General features: G+C 43.1%; 1 protein-coding gene and 1 pseudogene across 5 annotated transcripts in view; both read left to right on the forward strand.

Annotated features, from left to right (window-relative positions):
* Positions 1–17935, forward strand: part of C5H4orf19 (chromosome 5 C4orf19 homolog) — an 84706-nt gene extending 66771 nt beyond the window's left edge. For 3 of the 5 annotated variants that reach the window (XM_061191314.1, XM_061191313.1, XM_061191315.1), the window contains one exon: positions 16188–17935. In XM_061191314.1, the coding sequence (XP_061047297.1) occupies positions 16188–17121 (934 nt within the window). In that variant the 3' untranslated portion in view covers positions 17122–17935. Of the gene's footprint in view, positions 1–15104; positions 15159–16187 lie in introns of all 5 variants that reach the window. The other 2 variants (XM_061191311.1, XM_061191312.1) reach the window with 1 other exon arrangement.
* Positions 1250–14819, forward strand: LOC133092472 (CDGSH iron-sulfur domain-containing protein 2-like; annotated as a pseudogene).
* Positions 17936–20326: the final 2391 nt, after the last annotated feature.

Genomic DNA, 20326 nt, shown 5'->3' on the forward strand with positions numbered 1-20326 from the left:
TCTTCATTATTCTGTGTTATTAAATATCTTGAAGGTCTTAGACACCTTTGAAAAGTTTTAGGCCTGGGGAAATGCTAAGATTCAGATTTATGTCTTAGATCATGTGACTTCCATGTGGCAAATGTATTATTTTAGAAGACACAGGTGGATGCAGGAGACAAGAGGATTTTGCAGTAAATTTAGGTAAGAAAAAAGTGATAATGTTTTAGGACAAGGCAAGGATAGTACACACGTAGAGAAAAGAGTGGGCTTACTAAGAAAGAGAGTGTAAGTGGTAGCATCCCCTGGAATGTGGCCCAGAACCCCATTATCTGCTCACCTGTGGCCACAAGTCTTCTCCAGTCTTTTCCCAAGATTACTCAGGTGCTCCTTGCCTTATGTAACATGTTGCATGACATAGTTTAATCTCATACTTTTAATACTCTATTAGTCATGTATTTATATATCTGTCTTCCTTGCTAGACTGTGAACTCTTTTCAGCCCCCTGGAATCGAGTTCAGTACCTGTACATAATAGGTGCTCAGGAAATATTTGGTGCATGAATGATGGGTGGTGAGCCCTTTAACAAACTGCAGAGATCTCTACCTCTTTGTGGCCTAGTTACTAGCAGAGTGTCTTGTCCTCAGTTAAGTGCTCAGGGATATTTGAGACCTCAGAACCATGCTCAGTCTTTTCATGTGCAAAAACTATTTTTACTGTACTTCAAAGAAACATTGGTGACCCAATTCTGCACATATAGGGTTTTCTGCAAACATGGGACAATCTGTTTTTTCTTGTCCTCTGACCAGTCCATGCTTCCAGCCTTGAGTCCAGAAGCACATTTATAAAATAAGGTGGTTGGGTGGTAGGATGTTCTCTAAGATTCGCTGAGGTTTGGGCATCTAGGATACTGGGAATTACCCAGAACTACTTCATTGCAAGCATCCAGCCCTGAGCTGTGCTTGCTTTTAAAGCTATCATTATTTATAGCTTTACAAGACTGTATTATATAAACGTCTCTTCACGTCGCCTCCTCTGCAACTTCCTCATCATTTCCAGAACTTAGCTTTTTCTAAATGCTTCAGGTTTCTTCCAGACTTCTCCCACCTCCCAGATAAGGCTGCTTATCAACATTGGAGACATACTGTGTGTTGGAGACACGCCTAATTCCCATGGGGTTTCAGGGAGAATTTGGTCAGAACATCACCCATTTCTATTCACAGTGTCTAGAAGTCATTAAGCCAGTGGTTAAATAATATTCTCATAGACGATGGCCATGAAGATGAGAGCAGCCCACATTTACCAAGAACCTACTACTTGCCAGTCATACTTTGCCAAGCCCATCACGTGGGTAAGCCATGTGATTCTCATAGGAACCCTGCACAATTAGATGTTACTGTTTCCCCTGTCTAATGGTTGGCAAAGCTGAGATTCAGAGAAGTCAAGCAGCTTACTTAAGATCATCCAGCTTAGAACAGGCCAGTCCAGATTTTGACTCCAGAGCCCACTCCCTTAATTACAATAGACAGACTGTCTTCTGTGTCCTGGATCTTAAAATTCTTCCTCCTCTTCTTCTAAACCCATATATGATTTTATACATGTACTTTGACCAGTCCTTCTGTTAACTTGGCCGTAAAAATGAAATCAATCATGCACTAATGCAAGGGTGTCTCGGATGTTTTTAAGCAGATTCCCTACTAAAGATTGGTGACGCTGAGCTTCCAATCAACCAGAGTCAAGATCAGCCCACCAAGCTGAGTTGAGATGAGTTTTGTCAGATGATACAGTTACTATGGTGGTCAAGAGTATGAAGGAAGGGGGCCACTGAATCCCACATGAAAAAGACATAGAACTGCACGTGTTAAGTGAAAACACGTCATCTTCACTTCAAATTTTTAAAATCCTCTTCTCAAATAAACTCTGTTTGTACCATCTGAAGATTCTCCAAAGTGTACTTGTGCATATTCCCTGAAACTAAAAAACACCCAGAAGGTCATGGCCTGCCCCCATCTTCAGTTGGGTCTGAATCTTGGTGCTGTGGTCATTTATCCCTGATAATGGTCTGGTTTGGTTTGGTTTTCAATGATATGGTATATTGGTTCATCAGTGAACAAGATTCTACCCAAGTAGTAGAATTCAGGGTAAATACCTAATCCCGTATCATTGATGATAAATTGTCATTTTAAGTCAGATTGTGTACGTGATTAGTTGAGCTCTCTATCTCTTTCACTTCAGAGCTGTCTGTGATAATTTGCATGACTTCCTCAAGGCTTACTTCAAAAGCAATTGATAAGCACATGGTGATATCTGGATTATCGACTCTAAGAGTTTTAGATATTTGTCTTAAACTATTGAATTAGAGACTCACTGAAGGATTTAGGGGCATATTAAAAATAAACTTCCTGCCACTACATTGATAACGGGGAATGGGTTAATACGGCCAGGTGCCCATGTGAATAATAGGAGATACCCTTCGTATTTTAGCAGACATGAGGAACATCGAAACATATATTAACCACTGTCACCCACACGCGTGAATGATGTTGAGTACTTTCACGAGATTACTAAAAATAGTGCGAAGGTCCATGTGTCCCCTATACTTTCTCCAGTGGCAGTTTTAGAATATATATAGGAAGAGTTTAAGAGCTTGGAAGGGAAGATAGGAGACTTGTCTGGAAGTTACGTTACACAGCAAGCAGACTGATTTTGGGTGGGAAAGGGAAGAGAACTTGATGGAGTTGATGGAGGGGCTAAAGTCCCTTCCCCAGCCACTGTGGACACCCCCTCCCATGTCAGGTATGCAACAAGCAGCAACCTATACAATAGATAATACCAATTTTTGCAGAGTCCAATACTGTTATTGTATATTACTTAATAACTTAGCTAGAAAGCCTTTGACCAGGATATTATTTGTATTAGGCAAGGTCCAGCCAGGAATGGGAACTCTTCCTTTCAGACAGAGGGACGTTATAATCAGTGGGTTAAGTGGGTATTGGAAGAGCTGGGAAACCAAATGAGATGGTGAGGCAACACAGAGATGGACAAGGCAGGGAGACATTACCGCCCCAGGATGAGACACAGAACCAGATGCTGGGGCAATGGCTGGAGCCATGGTGAGGCACCATGGTTCTATCTGGCACCATGGAGGGTGGGGCTCTTGGGCATCTATTGCTGTGGAGGAGATTTGGCCACTACCAGGATGAACAGCATACTGTCCAAAGTAGAGAGAAAGGGAAACATACCCTGACATCCCCCATCCTCCCCCTCTAGTCTTCCACCAGCACCTTCCACTGGTGGGACTACCCAGATGCAGAGGGCAAGGATTCCTCAGCATTACGGTGCCTTGAGAAACTGAGTGGGCAAGGGGCAGGGACCAGTCTAAGAGCAGACAGGCAGTGGACCAGCCCAATGTCTTGGGTTTGTTTCATCTATTCCTCAGTTAGTAAACATTTAGGTTGTCCAAGTTGATCCCATATTATTGGACACGTGGTTTATTTTAACTTTTTCCTGTTATAACGCCCATAGAGAAGGATAAAAGAACATAAATTAAAAACTGTTAAAAAGCAAATTCTGAAAAACAGACAAAATTTTTAGAAACTTAACAGGATTGTAAACTGCACCGATTGGGAGTGTAATTGGCAGTAGTGACTACAGGTATTAGTTTCGGCCAACTTGGTTTGGGCCATATCATCAGTCACCAAAAGGGGCCAGTGGTAATTGTAGCCACCTCGCTGTTGCCAGGAACTCCCCAAGCCACAAGCGTTCTTAGGGTGTTAGTCCTTCCCCTTTAAGTAGAGCTCACCTAGACCAACCAGCAACATAGCAAAACAAAGAGGCCTGCCTGCCTTCATTTCCATAAAGCCGTAAAGCAGGAACTCTCAAAGTGTGGTCCCCAGAGAGCAGCAGCGTTAGCACTGCCTGGAAACTTGTTAGAAATGCGAGTTATTGGGCCCCACACAGACCCAGGAGGATGCCTTATGGACCCCGTGCCCTCTGCCTCTCAGAGTGCTCACCAGGATCCCCGCCCCTGTCACCCATACACCCTAGTCTTTATTCAGTAATGAGCTGCATCTCATCTGATCCAGACAGGAGCCTACTCCCAGGAATTTACAGTCCAGAGAATAGGGGCATAGCTTCTCAAGCTTTCCCTAGAACTGTTCCCACCAAGAATACAGGAAGAAGGAACTGGTCTAGAGGGCTGACCATAAGCTACCAACAGAATTTGAAATTTTCTGCAGAGCAGAAATTGAGACACAGAAGTAGAGAAAAAACGGATGGACACCAAGGGGGGAAAGCGGGGGAAGGGGTGGTGGTGGGATGAACTGGGAGACTGGGATTGACATGTATACACTGATGTGTATAAAATGGAGGACTAATAAGAACCTGCTGTATAAAAAAATAAATAAAATTAAATTTAAAAAAAAATAGGGCTTCCCTGGTGGCGCTGTGGTTGAGAATCTGCCTGCCAATGCAGGGGACACGGGTTCGAGCCCTGGTCTGGGAGGATTCCACATGCCGTGGAGCAACTAGGCCCGTGAGCCACAACTACTGAGCCTGCACGTCTGGAGCTTGTGCTCCGCAACAAGAGGCCGTGACAGTGAGAGGCCCGCGCACCACAATGAAGAGTGGTCCCCGCTCACCGCAACTAGAGAAAGCCCTCCCACAGAAACGAAGACCCAACACAACAAAAATAAATAAATAAATAAATAGCGTTCCCTTTTTAAAAAATAAATAAATAAATAAATAAATTTATATGAAATTGCAAAGAGCTAAAAATATCCAAAAACATCTTTTAAGAAAACAAGATAGAAGAACTTTCTCTGTTATTACATATTGCAAACCTAGAGTAATAAGAACAGTGGTTTTGGCAAAAGTAGATCAATGACACAGAATAGAGAGCTTAGTATCAGCACTAAGTATAAATGGATACTTGACTTTTTACACAAATATTACTGCAGATAAGTGTAAAAAACTCACAAAATTAAATAAACTATGCAGGCATAATTGCTATCAACAGTTTTTTAAAGTAAACAACAACAACAACAAAAAGATGAATGATAACTCTATTCAACAACCCTCACAGAATTTCTGTCTTATTCCCTATCTTCTTCTGTTCTGTTATAGCTACTGTCACGTGCTTATATCAGGTTTTTTTCCCTTTACATTCACTTTCCTCTCTCTAAAAAAAAAAAAGCCTTCTGTTTAATTCTAATAATTCATGCAAATTTTGCCTTTTCAAACACAATATTCTGAATTTATTTTAAATTAAAAATAATGGGCTTCTTCCACAAAAACTTTCAAATTGGGCCATATTTATTTTATAGCTTATCTTTACCTCCTAGTTCATGGCCACTTACCCTCATCCAGAAGATGGGCCCCCAAGACCAGCTCACACCATGGGCCGCCCACGGGGCCTGGGGCAGAACAAGGATGGCCATAGGGAAGGAGCAGTGAAACGGGCAGGTCCAGCAGCATCAGAGCTAACACGGGAGAAACTGAACCCCTCCACACCCCATAGGCTCCTTCCTCCTGCAGCCTCTTCCACAGAATTATTGTCCAGAAAGACAGATCCCATTTGTGTGAAAAGAGGCGTCTATAGAATTGCCAGAGTTTTTTGACCCCACCATGGTCTGGCCAGACTACAGAATAAATCCCATGCCCAGTCAGAGCTGGAGGAAACCCTGCCATAAGGTGGTGCCATGGCCACCAGGACTTAACACAATAATTGTCTGAATATTTACCACATCACCTACTCCCTAACTTCACCACATGGCAAAGCACCTACACTATTTGTGCCTTTAATTCTGTTTGAGGCCTTTCCCATACCAAGTCCTTCCCTTGAAATTAAATTAAATAACCACTATATACTGCCATCTGGTGGCCAATAGATGAAACCACACCTATGAAATTCTATCAGAGCCCAAATCAAGAGGATCCAGTTCCCTTTTGCAAAAGCTAATGGATCACAAGCTGCTTTTTATTGTGTAATGCAGTGGACTCAGAAAACAACAAAACCTACAAGAGGTATTATATTAATATAGTATGAAATATATAAATATTATATAATAAGTAATATATAATCAGGAAGTATTAATAATAATGAAAACAATAACAACAGCATTAATAATAGCCACACTGTACCACTTTCTAGCTTTTATGTCCATTTACTTATCTATAAAATACTGGCTCCAAACCTTTGTGCAGTGTTGGTGGGAATGTAAATTGGTGCAGCCACTATGGAAAACAGTATGGAAGAGCCTCAAAAAATTAAAAATAGAGCTACCATATGACCCAGCAATTCCACTCCAGGGTGTATATCCAAAAAAGAAAATAAAACACTAATTCGAAAAGATCTATGCACCCCAATGTTCATAGCGGCACTATTTACAATAGCCAAGATATGGAAACAGCTTAAGTGTCCATCAACAGAAGAATGGATAAAGAAGGTGTGATATATATAATGGAATATTATTCAGCCATAAAAAAGGAATGAAATTTACATTTACTCATTTACAACAACATGGATGGACGTAGAGAGTATGATGCTTAGTGAAAGAAGTCAGAGAAAGACAAATACTGTATGATATATGTATGTGGAATCTAAAAAATAAAACAAACGAATATAGCAAAACAGAAACAGACTCACAGATACAGAAAACAGACTAGTGGTTACCAGTGGGGAGAAGGAAGAGGGGAGGGGCAGGACAATGGTATGGGATTAAAACTATTATGTATAAAATAGATAAGCAATGAGGATATATTATACAGCACAGGGAAATATAACCATTATTTTGTGATAACTTTAAATGGAGTACAATCTATAAAATATTGAATCACTGTACTGTACACCTGAAACTAATGTAATATTGCAAATCAACTACTCTTCAATTAAAAAAATAATAGGGAATTCCCTAGTGGTCCAGTGGTTGGGACTCGGCACTTTCACTGCCATGGCCTGGGTTCATTCCCTGGTCAGGGAACTAAGATCCCACAAGCCGCGCGGTTTGGCCAAAATAATAATAATAATAATTACTGGTTTCCATCTTAAAGGATTATTGTAAAGTTGAAATGAAATTTCTTAAAACAGTACTTGATGCATATTAAACACTCAAATGTTAACTACTTGTAATCATTAATAAGTACTGGCAGGATGCCAAACATTACAGTAAATGCCATACATGCTTTTATCTCATTTAAATTTCAAAACAGTCCTGATAAGCAGGAACTGTTATCATTCCCATTTTGCAGATTAGACAGCTAAAGGTCACAGAGGCTAAGAAATTTGCCTAGAGGTCACAAAGCTAATAAATGGTGGAGGTAGAATTGGAACCCACAACTCTGGCCCTAAATTACTCATTTAACCACTGTGCTGACTTGCTGGTGTGATAAATCTTCTCAGATGCTTATACGTCTCGCCTCACGCACATACCCCAGCCCCGCCACACACACACACACACACACACACACACACACACACACACACACACACACACACACACTCTCCCTCTCCCCCAGCGCATCCCAGTGAAGGAGGTCCAGAAGGTGCACCTCCTCCTCCCTCAGAGTCCCCCTGACCTGAGTCTTCGCCCCTCCCAGGGAAGTTGCTGTTACACACACTCTCCCCATCTCAAGGCTCCAGGGCATTGGTCAGCAGGACCCTATGGCAAAGAAGCCAAGGAGACCTTTTCAAAGAGCTGCAGACCTAAGGGAATGAGATGAGAACTTGGGGCCTGAAGGAGGAGAAGCTTTGTGCATTCAGTCAGGATCATGGATTGGGGTGATTGTGGACTTGGGACCCAAACGCAGCCCATCAGTATTGGGATGGGGTAGTTCACACACCACTGAGCAGAGCTCCCCACCTGCAAAACAGTGATATTGGTGCCTGCCTTGTCTCGGTGTTCAATGATAACCGTGTGTGAGCCAAGTCAGAGAGAGGGTCATGAGGGGAGGAACCTTCCTTCGCTGATTCACCATTTCGATTGTTAGATTTGGAAGAGAGCTTTGATGTCATGGACTCATTGGGCAGATAAAGAAACTGAGGAATCAGGAGATTACACAACTTTCCCACATCCACATGGTTGATGATGAAGCCACTGCTGGAAGGTGGATTTCTCACACCTGGCACAGACTTTGCCTGGCTGAGTTCACCAAAACACCAACCACCACCTGGCAATAATTAGTTTGGGCGTAAAACCCCTCCTGATAATTAGGACTGTCATGACAGTTGTTTTTCCCAAAGTTCCACAAAACACAAGTTCTGTTGGTTGTTAATATCTTTTATGGGGAAAAAAAAAAAGTTCTGTGGTCAAATAATTTTGGGAAATACTGAGTTAAACAAGGTGAAATCGTTCTTTTTCATAACTATGAATGTGTTCATCTTTCATCTCTGCTGTTTCCAAACCTGTTTGACCAGGGAACCCTTTGGCAGGGGTTTGAACACACCTCTGCACAAATATTCCATCAAACCCAGTTCTAAGTGCTGCTGATACATACATGGTAGCACATTGACCATTGGGAGTGCATTGAATGGACTGTTTGATGGTTCTGATAATAACAGTCTTCTTATAGTCTTTCCAGTTCTCCAAAATCACTGAAGTTCAGCCTCTTTAGGAGAAAAGGGAACACACCAGAAAATTTTGTCCCAGAGAGTTTTCAAAGCCTTCCCGGAAAGGAGGATATGATTCTGCTGAGGAAAGAGATTGGGTAGTAGTCAAGAATTATCTTCTTGTCCTTTTTCCAGTATAGATTCAATACTGTCTATGGAGTTGGGCAGGCAGTCTTTAATTTCTTTTATAAAGCACCTGGTGGTTTCTTCAGTGTGTGGTAATTATTTTTATCCAATCCGTTTGAGTCTAAGAGGTCAGTACCCAGAAGTGACTCACTACATATTTTTCAATTTCACCTGCTGGCCAGATTAAGGTGAAATCCTGGACTGTTTTCTAAACACTGGCAAGTTGGTTTTTCAAAACGGAGTTGAAATTTAAGTGTTTAATTTTATTGTGTCTCTTCCAAACACTCCAACTTCTATCAACTCAAACCACTTGCCAGCAGCTGCTCTGAAAGCTCATTCATTGACTAGAGCCCTCAAAGCAGGATGTCCTTGACCCTTGGAATTACATAACTGTAATTCCCAAGCTGGGAAGAGGAACCACGGTTCCTCCCATCCCTCTCAGCTCGTGTCATGCACTTGGCTTTTGGTTTTGCACCACTGGGTGGAGTGAGATTTGATCATGGAAAAGGGTAAACCTTCTACTGGAATAATTTATAAAAGCTCATACTCACCATTCATTCATTTGCACCTGTCACTCACCAGTCATTCCTTCATTTGAATAACAGGTGTGACGTGCGCCAAGCAAGCTGGATGCTGCCCTGGCTTAGGCATTGCCTGCGAGGGGCTTGTGTTCAGTAAGGGAGGCCGACAGCTGATGAACACCAGTGCCCTAGACTATAAGTCCCCTTCTGAGATGGGGCAGCCCAAGGACAGGAAGCATCTTTGCCTTCAGTGTTCTAGTGCCTGGGGCTGGGTATTGAGGAAAGGTCTTTAGTACGTACTCAGAATGACAACTAAATCCAGAAAGGCCAGTGGGCTTTTGATGAGCTCCTTTCCAAGACCTTTCTCCATGTGCTTCTTTATAGGGAATAGCTTAATAGCAATGGTTTCCTGTAGGTAACAGGTCCTAGCCCAGGGACAAGCAGAACAGAACTGACATCAGATTAGTGCTTTTTTTTTTTTAAACTTCCCACTTTATTTTTTTCCTTTTAACTTTTGATTTTGACATCATATCAGACTTACTGAAAAGTTGCAAGAAAAGTACAAAGGACCCTCATAAAGTCACAATCCGCAAATGTTAGCATTTGCTTTATTTTTCTCTCTTTCTCTACACATACACACACAATCTTCTTCCTGAATCATTTTAATAAGTTACAGTTACCATGCCCTTCTACTCCTAAATACTTCACTCTGAATTTCCTAAGAACAAGGGCATGCTTTTATATAACTCCAGTACAATAATCAAAATCAGGACATTTACATTGGTTTAATACTACTACCTAATCTACAGACTTTATTCAGATTTCACCAGTTGTGTCAATAATGACCTCTTACAAAAAGATCATGATTGCATTTGGTTGTCATGTCTCTTCCGTCTCCTTTAATCTGGAATAGCTCTTTAGTCTGTCTTTGTTTTTCATAAAGTTACATTTCTTTAAAGAGTACAGACCAGTTGTTTTGCAGAATAACCCATAATTTGGGTTTGACTGATGTTGCCTCCTGCTTCAATCCAGATTATACTCTTTTGGTAGAAAAATCACAGAAGTGACGCCGAGTTCTCAGTGCATCACATCCGAGGCTGCTGACTAGTCTCGTTACTCACGATGTTACCCTTGATTATTTGATTTAGCTGCTGTGAACCAGGTTTCTCCACTGTAAGGATACTATTTTACCCCTAAGCATGTGGTGGGGAGCTACTTTGAGACTAAATATCCCATTCTCCTCAAGTTTTCACCCGCTGGTCTCAGCATCTGTTGATGATTCTTGCTTACATCAACTGTTACTGTGATGGCTGTCAAATGGTGATTTCTCTAGTTCCATTATTCCTTGTATGTTTGTTAGCTGACTGTCTACTTGTAAGTCAGCGCTTTCCCCTTTTTAGATTTATATCCTAAGGATTCATAGACCCTTGTTTTATTCAGTGGATTATAATCCTTTATGTTAGTATTTATTCTGATGCTCACGTTGTTCCGTATTTGGCCAGTAGAACCCCTGCAAGCTGGTCCTGTGTCCGTTTGACCTGTCCCTGTCATTCTTTAAGATCATCACTATTCAAAGGCAGCCCTTTCCTGCTGGGTTGAGCCTTTTTCTATATTCCTTGACTTCCTGATGGATACTCAGTCAATTTCTCTGTCTGGTTGCAAAACTCCTGCCTCCCCCCAGTCTCCCCGTTTCTCCCCACCTTCATCACTAACTCCCTTGTGAAACCAGATTTTCCTGCAAGGGGACTTGACTAGTAACTGACGGGGCTTTAGCATGCCCATCTTCAAACACAGGACTGTGTAATTTCAACACAAAACACAGGACAAGAGTCAACCTCCAACACAGGAGTCCAGGAGCAGGCAGGCGCCAGCAGTGGGTGGACACACCATCCTAATGGTGTTTGCTTTTCTCCTGTGGAAACCAGATGATGGTTGCGAAGGCTTTGCCTTTCGTTTCTCTGTTGCTCTTTTACACTCCAAAGAGAAAGCAAATTCTGATTCTGCTCCATAATAAAGGGCCCCAGACAACTGAGTTCTCACCTTTAAGCCAGATGTTGTCAAAGTGAGGGGGGAGAGAAAGAGACAGACTGCCCGTTTTGAATTGGGTTTTATTTCAGAAGAGCATATATTTTTTCCCCATGTCCGTGTGCCACGCTGGACCTGGAATATTTCCTTTTTGCACCTGGAGATGGGAGACCTCCTCGCTAAAAGCAAGATGTGGTGTGGGAGGGACACATGAAAAGAGAAACAGATCAGGTTTGATGTTAGGATTCATCATAGAAAGAAGAATCATTGTAGACACAGGCAGGCAGGGGTTGGGTGTAAATGCATTAGTCCCCACCCTTTTCGTCAGCGGTCACCCAACCTTGGATGTTGGAGCCTATCTCATTGAAAGAAGGAATGTTGCTGGGGAAGGAAAACACAGGGTGGTGAGAGAGGGCAGGACCTCTAACCAGGAAGAGGCTGCCTCTGCTGGGCTGGGGAGAGAAAGGCACAGAGCGTGGCCCTCGGTACGGGACCAGGTCTGTAGGAACCCCAGGGGGTGCACCCTAAAGGGAGGCAGCCGGGGTGGGGGGGGAGACTGGAAACTTGACTCGAAAGGGGAGAGTCATCAAAACACCTTTTATAACTACATGGCTTTGAAGAAAAATACAGATCCTATGGTTTTCCAAGGAAAGTGGGGGGGAGCGGGTGAAAGCCACAGATGACATGTCAGTTCTCCTAGAAACAGGGAAGCAGAGGCTCTGGAATTGGGCTCTTAAATCTCAGCAGTAATCTCACTTCCGGGCACGTTGCTTGTGTGGCCACAGCGCAGCAGCAGAGGGTGGGCACAGCCAGCCAGCCTGGCGAGGGTGCCTCAGGGTCAGGATGACCTTGGTCAGCCTCAGAGACACTGGGAAAGCCAGGTGTCGCTCAAGACAAGTCTCTTTCGTTCTTTCTTCTTTCCAGAAGAAAACCTTCCCTACCTACGACTCTGGAACCCACCTGCCTGACATTTTTCAGTGATTCACATATCACGATTGCTTCGATTACATTATTAAGACCTGTAGTCTGCCCCTCTCTCAAACACTCCAAAGCCCTTTTTTTTCTTTTCTTTGACTTTTTTCTTGCCTCCTATCCTCCTGACTTTTTAAAAACAGATTCCAAGATAAACAAAGGTACTACAAGCATGGAAACGCGCCAGATTTTGAGGGCGCAAGTGGGGAGGGGAGGGGCTGATGGGGAGGAAGCGCACAGGGGGCTCTTCAACCTGTTTATCCACCTGATATATAAATTATTTGCAGCAAATGGACATAAGTGGGGAGCAGAGGCTGGAAACAAAATCCTGGACTTGGAAAATGGGGTAATTTCATTGAGGGTGCATTGAAAAAGGAAAAGGTTGTACACATATTGCTGGCTAAGCCACCAATGATTTCTCTCTCTGTGGAACTCTTGTTGCACTTGGAGTGTGTGTCTTTCAGTTGGTGCCACAGTTAATAGAAATATACCATTTGGCCCTTATTCTGGAAACAAGTATTACTTGGTATTGTTAATGCTCTTGCTTGTATGTGTATGTATGTCATGACAACTAGATTCTTTCTTTCTTCGGTGCAAAGCTTCCGTCTTTTTTTTTAAACATGCTGTATCCAGACAGAGCTGAGTAATAAGTATATGCTTATTATGAATATTAACTCGTATAATCTCCAACAATGCTATGTGGTAGATGCATCATTATCCCCATTTACAGATGAAATCGCTGAGGCCTAAAGTTACACAGCAGAGCTGGGACCTGAACCAAATAATCCAGGCAATCTCCCCATCTCAAATCTGTAATCACACTTGCAAAGACTTTCTTTCTTGGTCACATGAGGTAACAGTCACAAGTTCCAGAGGTTAGGATGTGGATGTTGGATATATTTGCTGGGGGGGGCAGGGGGGGGGGGAGTGTAAATCTAGTTTCCTCTAACCAACCAACTAGTCTATACTTCTTAAAAGGCACCAGTAATTTTCTCTGTGGTTAAAGGCTTATGAAGTAGCATCCTGGGAAATTCATCCGTGATTGAAAGGAAGGAGAGAGAACAGAGGAAGCAGTGACACAGCTGACGATGAGCAATCCCTCTCCCTAGCACACGCATCTTATGGAGACAAAGGGACTAGGGCTTTAGATTCTGTCACTGGCTTGTCTCCTTACAGGTTGTAGCTGATAGAGATGGAAGATGACTTAAAGATTCTTCCATACTAATTTTTAGGATTTTCACAGAAAAGACCAGAACAGTGCGGTCAGTTTTACATGAAGAGAAGGTTTTATTCAGAGGGCACTCATGAGGAAAAAATGCAACTTGGGAAAGGCCAGGGGACAGAGGGCAGGTGGGAAATGAAAGAAGCAAAGACGTGAGTCCGTCTGCCACCAGCAAGCCCGAAGGGGCGTGTCCTTGAACTGTCAGAGAGTGGAGTCCAGGGATCGTAGCCGGGATGGGACTCGTGGTGGGAAAAGCAAAACAGGAGCAGCCTAGTCCAAGTAAACCTTGTGATGATCCCTCCAGCTCCAACCTCCTCAGGTCTGTAACATGGAACGTATCGATCAGCTGCCGTATCCTGACATCTTTTAATACTGAGTAGCTAATCCCCTGGCGCGGAAACCTCTCCACTCTCTTACGCCATCTGCTGCTGCACGGGGGCTGCACCCTGGTCAAGTCCCTGTCCCCTGTGGAAGGCAATGGAAGAGAAAACGCACAGGTCCTTTGCAGTCCCACCTTTCTCTCCCTAGCATTCGTCAACCTGTTTTTTCCTCATGTGCAAAATGGAGATGGCATAACTCCCAGGGTTGGGGAAAGGTCTGGCACAAGAGACAAGTGTAAATAAATGTCTGAGAACTCTGAATCGGTGATTTTAGATACGTGAAGGTATTCCGGGTAACCAGTGCCCTCCCTGAATCACGTTATCCTTTTGTCAAAAAATTGTAACTCTACTAACTTTGAGTGTATCTAGGAAAGAAAAAGCAAACTTAATTCCTATTAAAATGTCATTCAGCCGCCCCGGCCCAGTCCAGGCCGAGAGCGCCCGCCTGCTGCTTCCGCTCTCCGCGCAAGCGCCCGAAGCTCGGCCGCGGAGCGGCGGGGCCGCCGGCGGGCGGGGCCGGGAGAGGAGCGGGCGCCGCGGGCCGGGAAGGTGCTGGAGGCCGCGGTCCGCATGTTGAAGGTGCAGCTCCGCGCGTTATCTAAAGCAGCTCCCAGTCCCCGAGAGCATTACCGGGATCGCCCGGCTCACAGTTTCAGAATGGCTTTGGTTATTGCCTTTCCTCGGTGTACTTGCACTACCTTGCGGTTCGTCCATTCCTTCCGAAGCAAAAGCAGCAGAAGGTTAACTTGATTAATCTTAAAATACAGAAGGAAAATCCCAAAGTGGTGAATGAAATAAACATTGAAGATTTGTGTCTTACTAAAGCAGCTAATTGTAGGTGTTGGCATTCTAAGACGTTTCCTGCCTGTGATGGTTCACATGATAAACACAACGAATTGACTGGAGATGATGTGGGTCCACTAATACTGAAGAAGTATAATAGTAATGAATTAGGATGGAATTCAATTCTGTGCTGTAAAATCTTATAACAGTATTTTTTCATTCTTTGTTTACAGAAGATTTTTCAAATGGTAGTCTTAAGTATTGCTACTGGTTGAATAATTATTTCTGCCAATTTATTTCACACTACTGTTTACATTTGACACTTTGTATATTCAGTCATTTATATAGAATTAAATCGTGCAACCCTTTCATTCTGATTTCAAAGAATTAATTTATCTTCCTACAATAAAACAAACACTTTTTATTTTTAAAATAAAATAAAATAAAATGTCCTTCACTCTGTTCTCTCCTTTTTATGCCTTTTTTTCCAGATGATAACAAAAAGTAATCCAGATGGGGTGCAGGTGCTGTAAAATGCTACAAAGGTAACATTGAACAAAATGTCTCATCCGAATGGAGGAATTTGTGATTACCATGCAAGCACTTTAAACACCCTGCATGGGTTCAATGCATTTACCCAGCTTGGGGCATGACCACCATTGCCAGGAAATTAAGAATTTGGAACCACTTTAATGTCATTTAAAAGAACACAAGGCCTGGATTTTTAAACTTTTTTTGTGCAATGCTCAGAGTGTGTTGGGAACGCTGTCTTTCTCTGAGGCTGAATTTGGTTTGGGTTGAATTTACATTTCTCCAGAGAGCTTCAATGCAAAGAAAAGTTTGAGTTTTAGAAGATGCCTGAAATGGCATCACTGAAAACACCCCAGTCACATATGTGCTTTTAATTTTGTCCAGATTCTATTTCATAAAAATTTGGGCAACATGAATATAATTCTGTATAAAATAAAGGGGAAAAATTAACTGATGATTTTGCTTCCTTAACAAAACTATCTTTATTATGTTCTATTCTCTATCTATATCTATCTATATATATATGTATATATAGATAGATATAGTTATATATACACACACACCTACATACATATATGTGTTATTCCACTATAATCTGATGTTAGGCTCTATTCAAAAAAAAATTTATTGTAAGTATCTTTCATGCTAGTCCAGACTTCATACTTATTATTTTAATGACTACATAATATTCCATTGAGGGGTTGAACCATCAGTTCTTAACCACTTATTTTCCTGTGGTTGGATATTTGTTTTATTTATTTACGTTTTTTGTTTGTTTTTCAATTTCATGACCCACTTTGTTCTGTAACTTCTTCCTGCCCTTTTTTGAGTCCCTTCTTAAGATCTATTTCCAGTTGGTAGAACATTTTTATACCAACTATATATATTTAATGAGGCACACATATAGACTTAAAAGAGTAATCACGGAAATTAACAGGAATCGTAGAAAACAGCAGAGCCTGTAGTAGAAATATTAATAATGAAAGTTAGTTATTAATAAAGTTAATATTTAACCCGACTGGTCTCCCTTCTTCTCACCCCAGCTATCTCTTCGATCCAGTTCAAGTGCCCTCCCCTGGTTACGTCAACGAAGTAAACAGCTGCAAGTTAGATGAAGACGATGCCGTTAAGTTAAAAGGCAAACAGAGCCGCGAAGTGCTGGTACACAAGGATGACCCTCCGAGCGAGAGCTCCAAGAGGACCGCGAGCAGGGGCCAAACGGCTGCTCCGCAGGAGCCCTGCGGGCCGCCGCAAGGACCGCTTCTCCCGGGGGACACGGCGGGGGGACCCTGCGCCGAGAAGACTGGCGGGGCCGTCAATGGCCTCGGCCCCGCTGCTGCCCTGCAGCTCGCTGGCGATCCCGGGTGCCCCCAGGGGGACAGGGGCTCCTGGGCCAGTGCCGCAAACAAGGGTCACACGACTCGGCCCTTCCTTGAAGGAGGAAGCGCCAGGGAACCGGACTGCGTGCTGCTGGCTTCAGGAGAGACCCGTGTCATCGGAAATGGCGACTCCAGCGCGTCTTGCGCGGCGGGGCATCCCGCCTGGGAAGTCCCAGACCACGTCCTCCAGATACCCGCCCCGGATTACCCTCAGCTGTGGGGCTCAGCCGACGACGACGCCGATCACGTTGATCGCGAAGAAAAGGACTGCCTTTTCAAGAGCCACACAGAGGAGGAGACCCGGGAAGGCGCTCACCCCAGGGCGGGGGAGCGTGGTTTGAATATGCCCTTCTCCGTGAAGAGAAGCTGGGATTCGTTAAACGAGGCCGTGGCAACTGAAGTTCTAAGTGTATACTTTAAAGAAGAGGATCCTGCTCAGGACGTGCCTGTGGTCGATTCGAGAAACGGGTGGGAGGAGACCCAGGGCTCCCCTGGAGATGCGAGCGGGGAGACGGCGGATGAGGACGCGGAGGTGGCCGAAGCCCTGGCCGCTTTAGAGGCAGCTACTGCAGGAGAAGATGTGGATGAGGCAGAGTAGGGGCGGGGGTTTGCGCCGGCAAGGAAGCCAGCGTTGAGCTGCGCGTATGGGGCTGGGTTTGCTCCTTAGACACAGAGCTGATGACTGCAGCGCAGATGGGTGCAGCCTTACCGGTGGTTGACACCCAGCACCTGTTCTGAAGGCTGTGAGCGCCTGGGCCACACGGCTTGTTAAATATGGAGAGTACCACCGTCTAGATGGGCTAAAACTCGAGACACGAGAATAAAAGTCAGAGTGGGCCACAGTGCTCGTGTCCACAGCTCACGCAGACATTAAACAGCCTGCTCGGCAACCCGCACGACTCCCCCAGAACATCTAGTGCAGATGTCCTTGAGAATGCGCTGACATCCCAGCGCTTAATCCCAAGGGCACAGATTCACAGAACATTCTGTTTGACTATAAATTCTCTATCTTGCTTTTGAGAGCCAAACGTTATACCCAACCCGAGAAAGGTAACTACCCCCACTTAAAGTGCCTAATGTATGGTTTACCTTCAGGGACAATCACCCAGGGAACTAATAACTAACCACTTGTTGGACCGAGGGTGAAGCTCAGCAGCTTTCAGGGTGGAGCAGGAGCCGCCCGTAAACAAATGGTTAGTCATTAGCTGTGATATCAGGACACCTTGACCTTAATTTTTTTACATTATTACTTTTTAATCTCCTTTGGGATTGGGGAGTCTGGTCAAAATAATTATTTAAACTGCTTGTGTCAAATTCAGGTTTTAAGTTCATGAGATTTGGAACAGCGAAGAGATAGATGGAGTGTTTTGTGCCATGTTAATGTCTGATTGTGATTAAAATATAGCAACATACGTGTCTGTGTGTCTTAACTCAAAAGTGCTTCTAATTTTCCCAGACTGAGCATTAGTGACCCTTGCTGTTTCTTTCAATTTAAACAGCTAGACTGTTAAATTACAGATGAGGAGGAGACTAGGTTGGCTTGCCAAGAATGGCTTTGACTCTCTGTCCCTGTAGTTCAAACTCTTGACACCATGATTACCTGTGCAGATCTGACCTTTAGGATGAATAGCCCTCTCTGGGTTTCAGCCTTCTAATTTATAAACAAGGACAGCCATTTAGACATGGCTTGATGGAGAATTTAGAGGATGGTCAAGAGTATTTAGAAAAATATGAACATGGAGGATGCTTTATTATGGTGTTTCATAACACAGGCTCTGAAATCTGACCTTGGTTGGATTTCCAGCTTTGCATGTGACCTTGGGCAAGTAATGTATCCCTTCTATTTGCCCATTAATTAAGTGAGAATAATAATAATATGTATTTCTAGAGGTTGTCATAATGTCATCACTCCATTTTGGTAATTATTTAACATAAACATGATTTCTGAGCCTAACAGACAAACATTTCCCTGGGTTTGCTTGATGACAAGCCATCTCTACATACAAGGTCACTCAGAGCTTTTAAAGGCTAAACTGTTGGCATTGCTGATTGCATTGTTGGTTTACTGTTCTATTTAGTACACCAGATGCTTAATATTTCAAAGTGGTTCCTTCAACAGTTTCCTAAGTGTACCTGTTGGGATCAGGTCCAGCTGCATGGGATAAATGTCTTATAAAAATAGAGATTTATTTACCTTTTATGTAAAAGAAGTCTGGAGGTAGCAGTCCAGGCTGGTAGAGGATGCCATGGTATCAGTGACTTATGTACCTTCTATCATTTGGCTTCCTTCTCAAGATTACCACGTGGTCCACAATGGCTGCTGGGGCTCCAGTCACTCATTTGCTTTCCATGCAGGAAAAAGAATAATGGGTCAGAAGATCTCACTCCCTCTCTGTTAAGGACCTTCTAGAAGTGTAATTCAACCTTTCCACTTGTATCTCATTGGTCAACATCTGGTTACTTGGTCACATCCAGCTGCCAGAAAGGCTAGGAAGACTTACCTTTCTAGCTGTGAGCATGGCTTTCCCAAATAAATTCAGGATTCAGTTACGGGGAAGGGGGAGAATGGACATTGAGTTATGAGATGGTCTGCTTACAATCTGCCACACCAGGTCCTCAAAACACAAAAGCCCGGGATAGAGCTGATTTGCAAGAGATTGAAAAATATTGTTTACAGTTAGTGTGACACAGGAGGGGTCTGAAACTTTGGTCCAAGGAGGAAGGAGGACCGGACAGCCACAGCCTTCCCAGCTTCCCACGGGTATCTCCAAAACAGAAGGATGAAAGAAGAAAAATCGGACAAGGAAAGGGGAAGGTGAGGTATTCCTGCAGACAAGTCTCTTTCCCTGGCACAGAAACACACTTCTGCATTTACATGTTTACCTAATTTTACATTTTAGGACTGCTACAGAGAGTTCACCATGATTAAAAACTCTCGACTTTTAAAGATTCTTTATATGTGAATAACTGCTTCAAAAAGGTTAACAGAATTTCATGTGTTTTGTTAAAAGCAGCCCTGACCCCAATATCCAGGCTCCACCAAAGGACGTCAGGGCAAATGTCAGAATCTTTAAGTTGAGAAGAAACTCCAGATTTTAGCTTTTTCCCGCAGCTTGTCTAGCAGCTGAGAATCCTGCTCTGTGTAATGTCTTCTTTCTGCAGCCTGGTGCCACCCCTTATCAAAAGTGATGCTGAAAAAAAAAAAAAGTGATGCTGATGATAGTGATGCTTTTCAATCATTCTGGACAGTCTGACAGCATAGATGCACTCTGAATGTAAGGCACTGGCTGTGATTAGAAGTGGACATCACAATCCAGAAAGGAGGGGATATATGTATATGTATAGCTGATTCACTTTGCTGTACAGTATAAACTAACACAATATCGTAAACCAACTATACTCCAATTAAATAGATATATAGATATATATATATAAAGAAGTGGACATCACAGTCTCCATGATCTTAGCAAACTGCATTGCATGGATATTTACCATGTTAAATCTTGATTTTGATATAAGATTATTTCTATATTACATGTAGTTTTCTTGAGCTAGGAAGTTACATTTCACTTTTTACTGATAGTTGAACTATCATATAAATATGAAATTAGATGTTTTTCCCTGGTTTCCAAGGCAGATGGTAGCATATTGTTATAAATGTCAAAGCAGATCCGCAAGGGATTAAAGAGAATTTCAGGTTCTTAGCACATGCCCATTTGTCCACGTTCAGTAACTGTTAGCCAGTCACCGTTTTCCTCTTTCTGTCTTCCTCTGCCCTGACCCTATGGGCAAGATTATCTCTT

This window comes from Eubalaena glacialis, chromosome 5 (genome assembly GCF_028564815.1).
Source record: "Eubalaena glacialis isolate mEubGla1 chromosome 5, mEubGla1.1.hap2.+ XY, whole genome shotgun sequence".
NCBI classification, from domain to species: Eukaryota; Metazoa; Chordata; class Mammalia; order Artiodactyla; family Balaenidae; genus Eubalaena; species Eubalaena glacialis.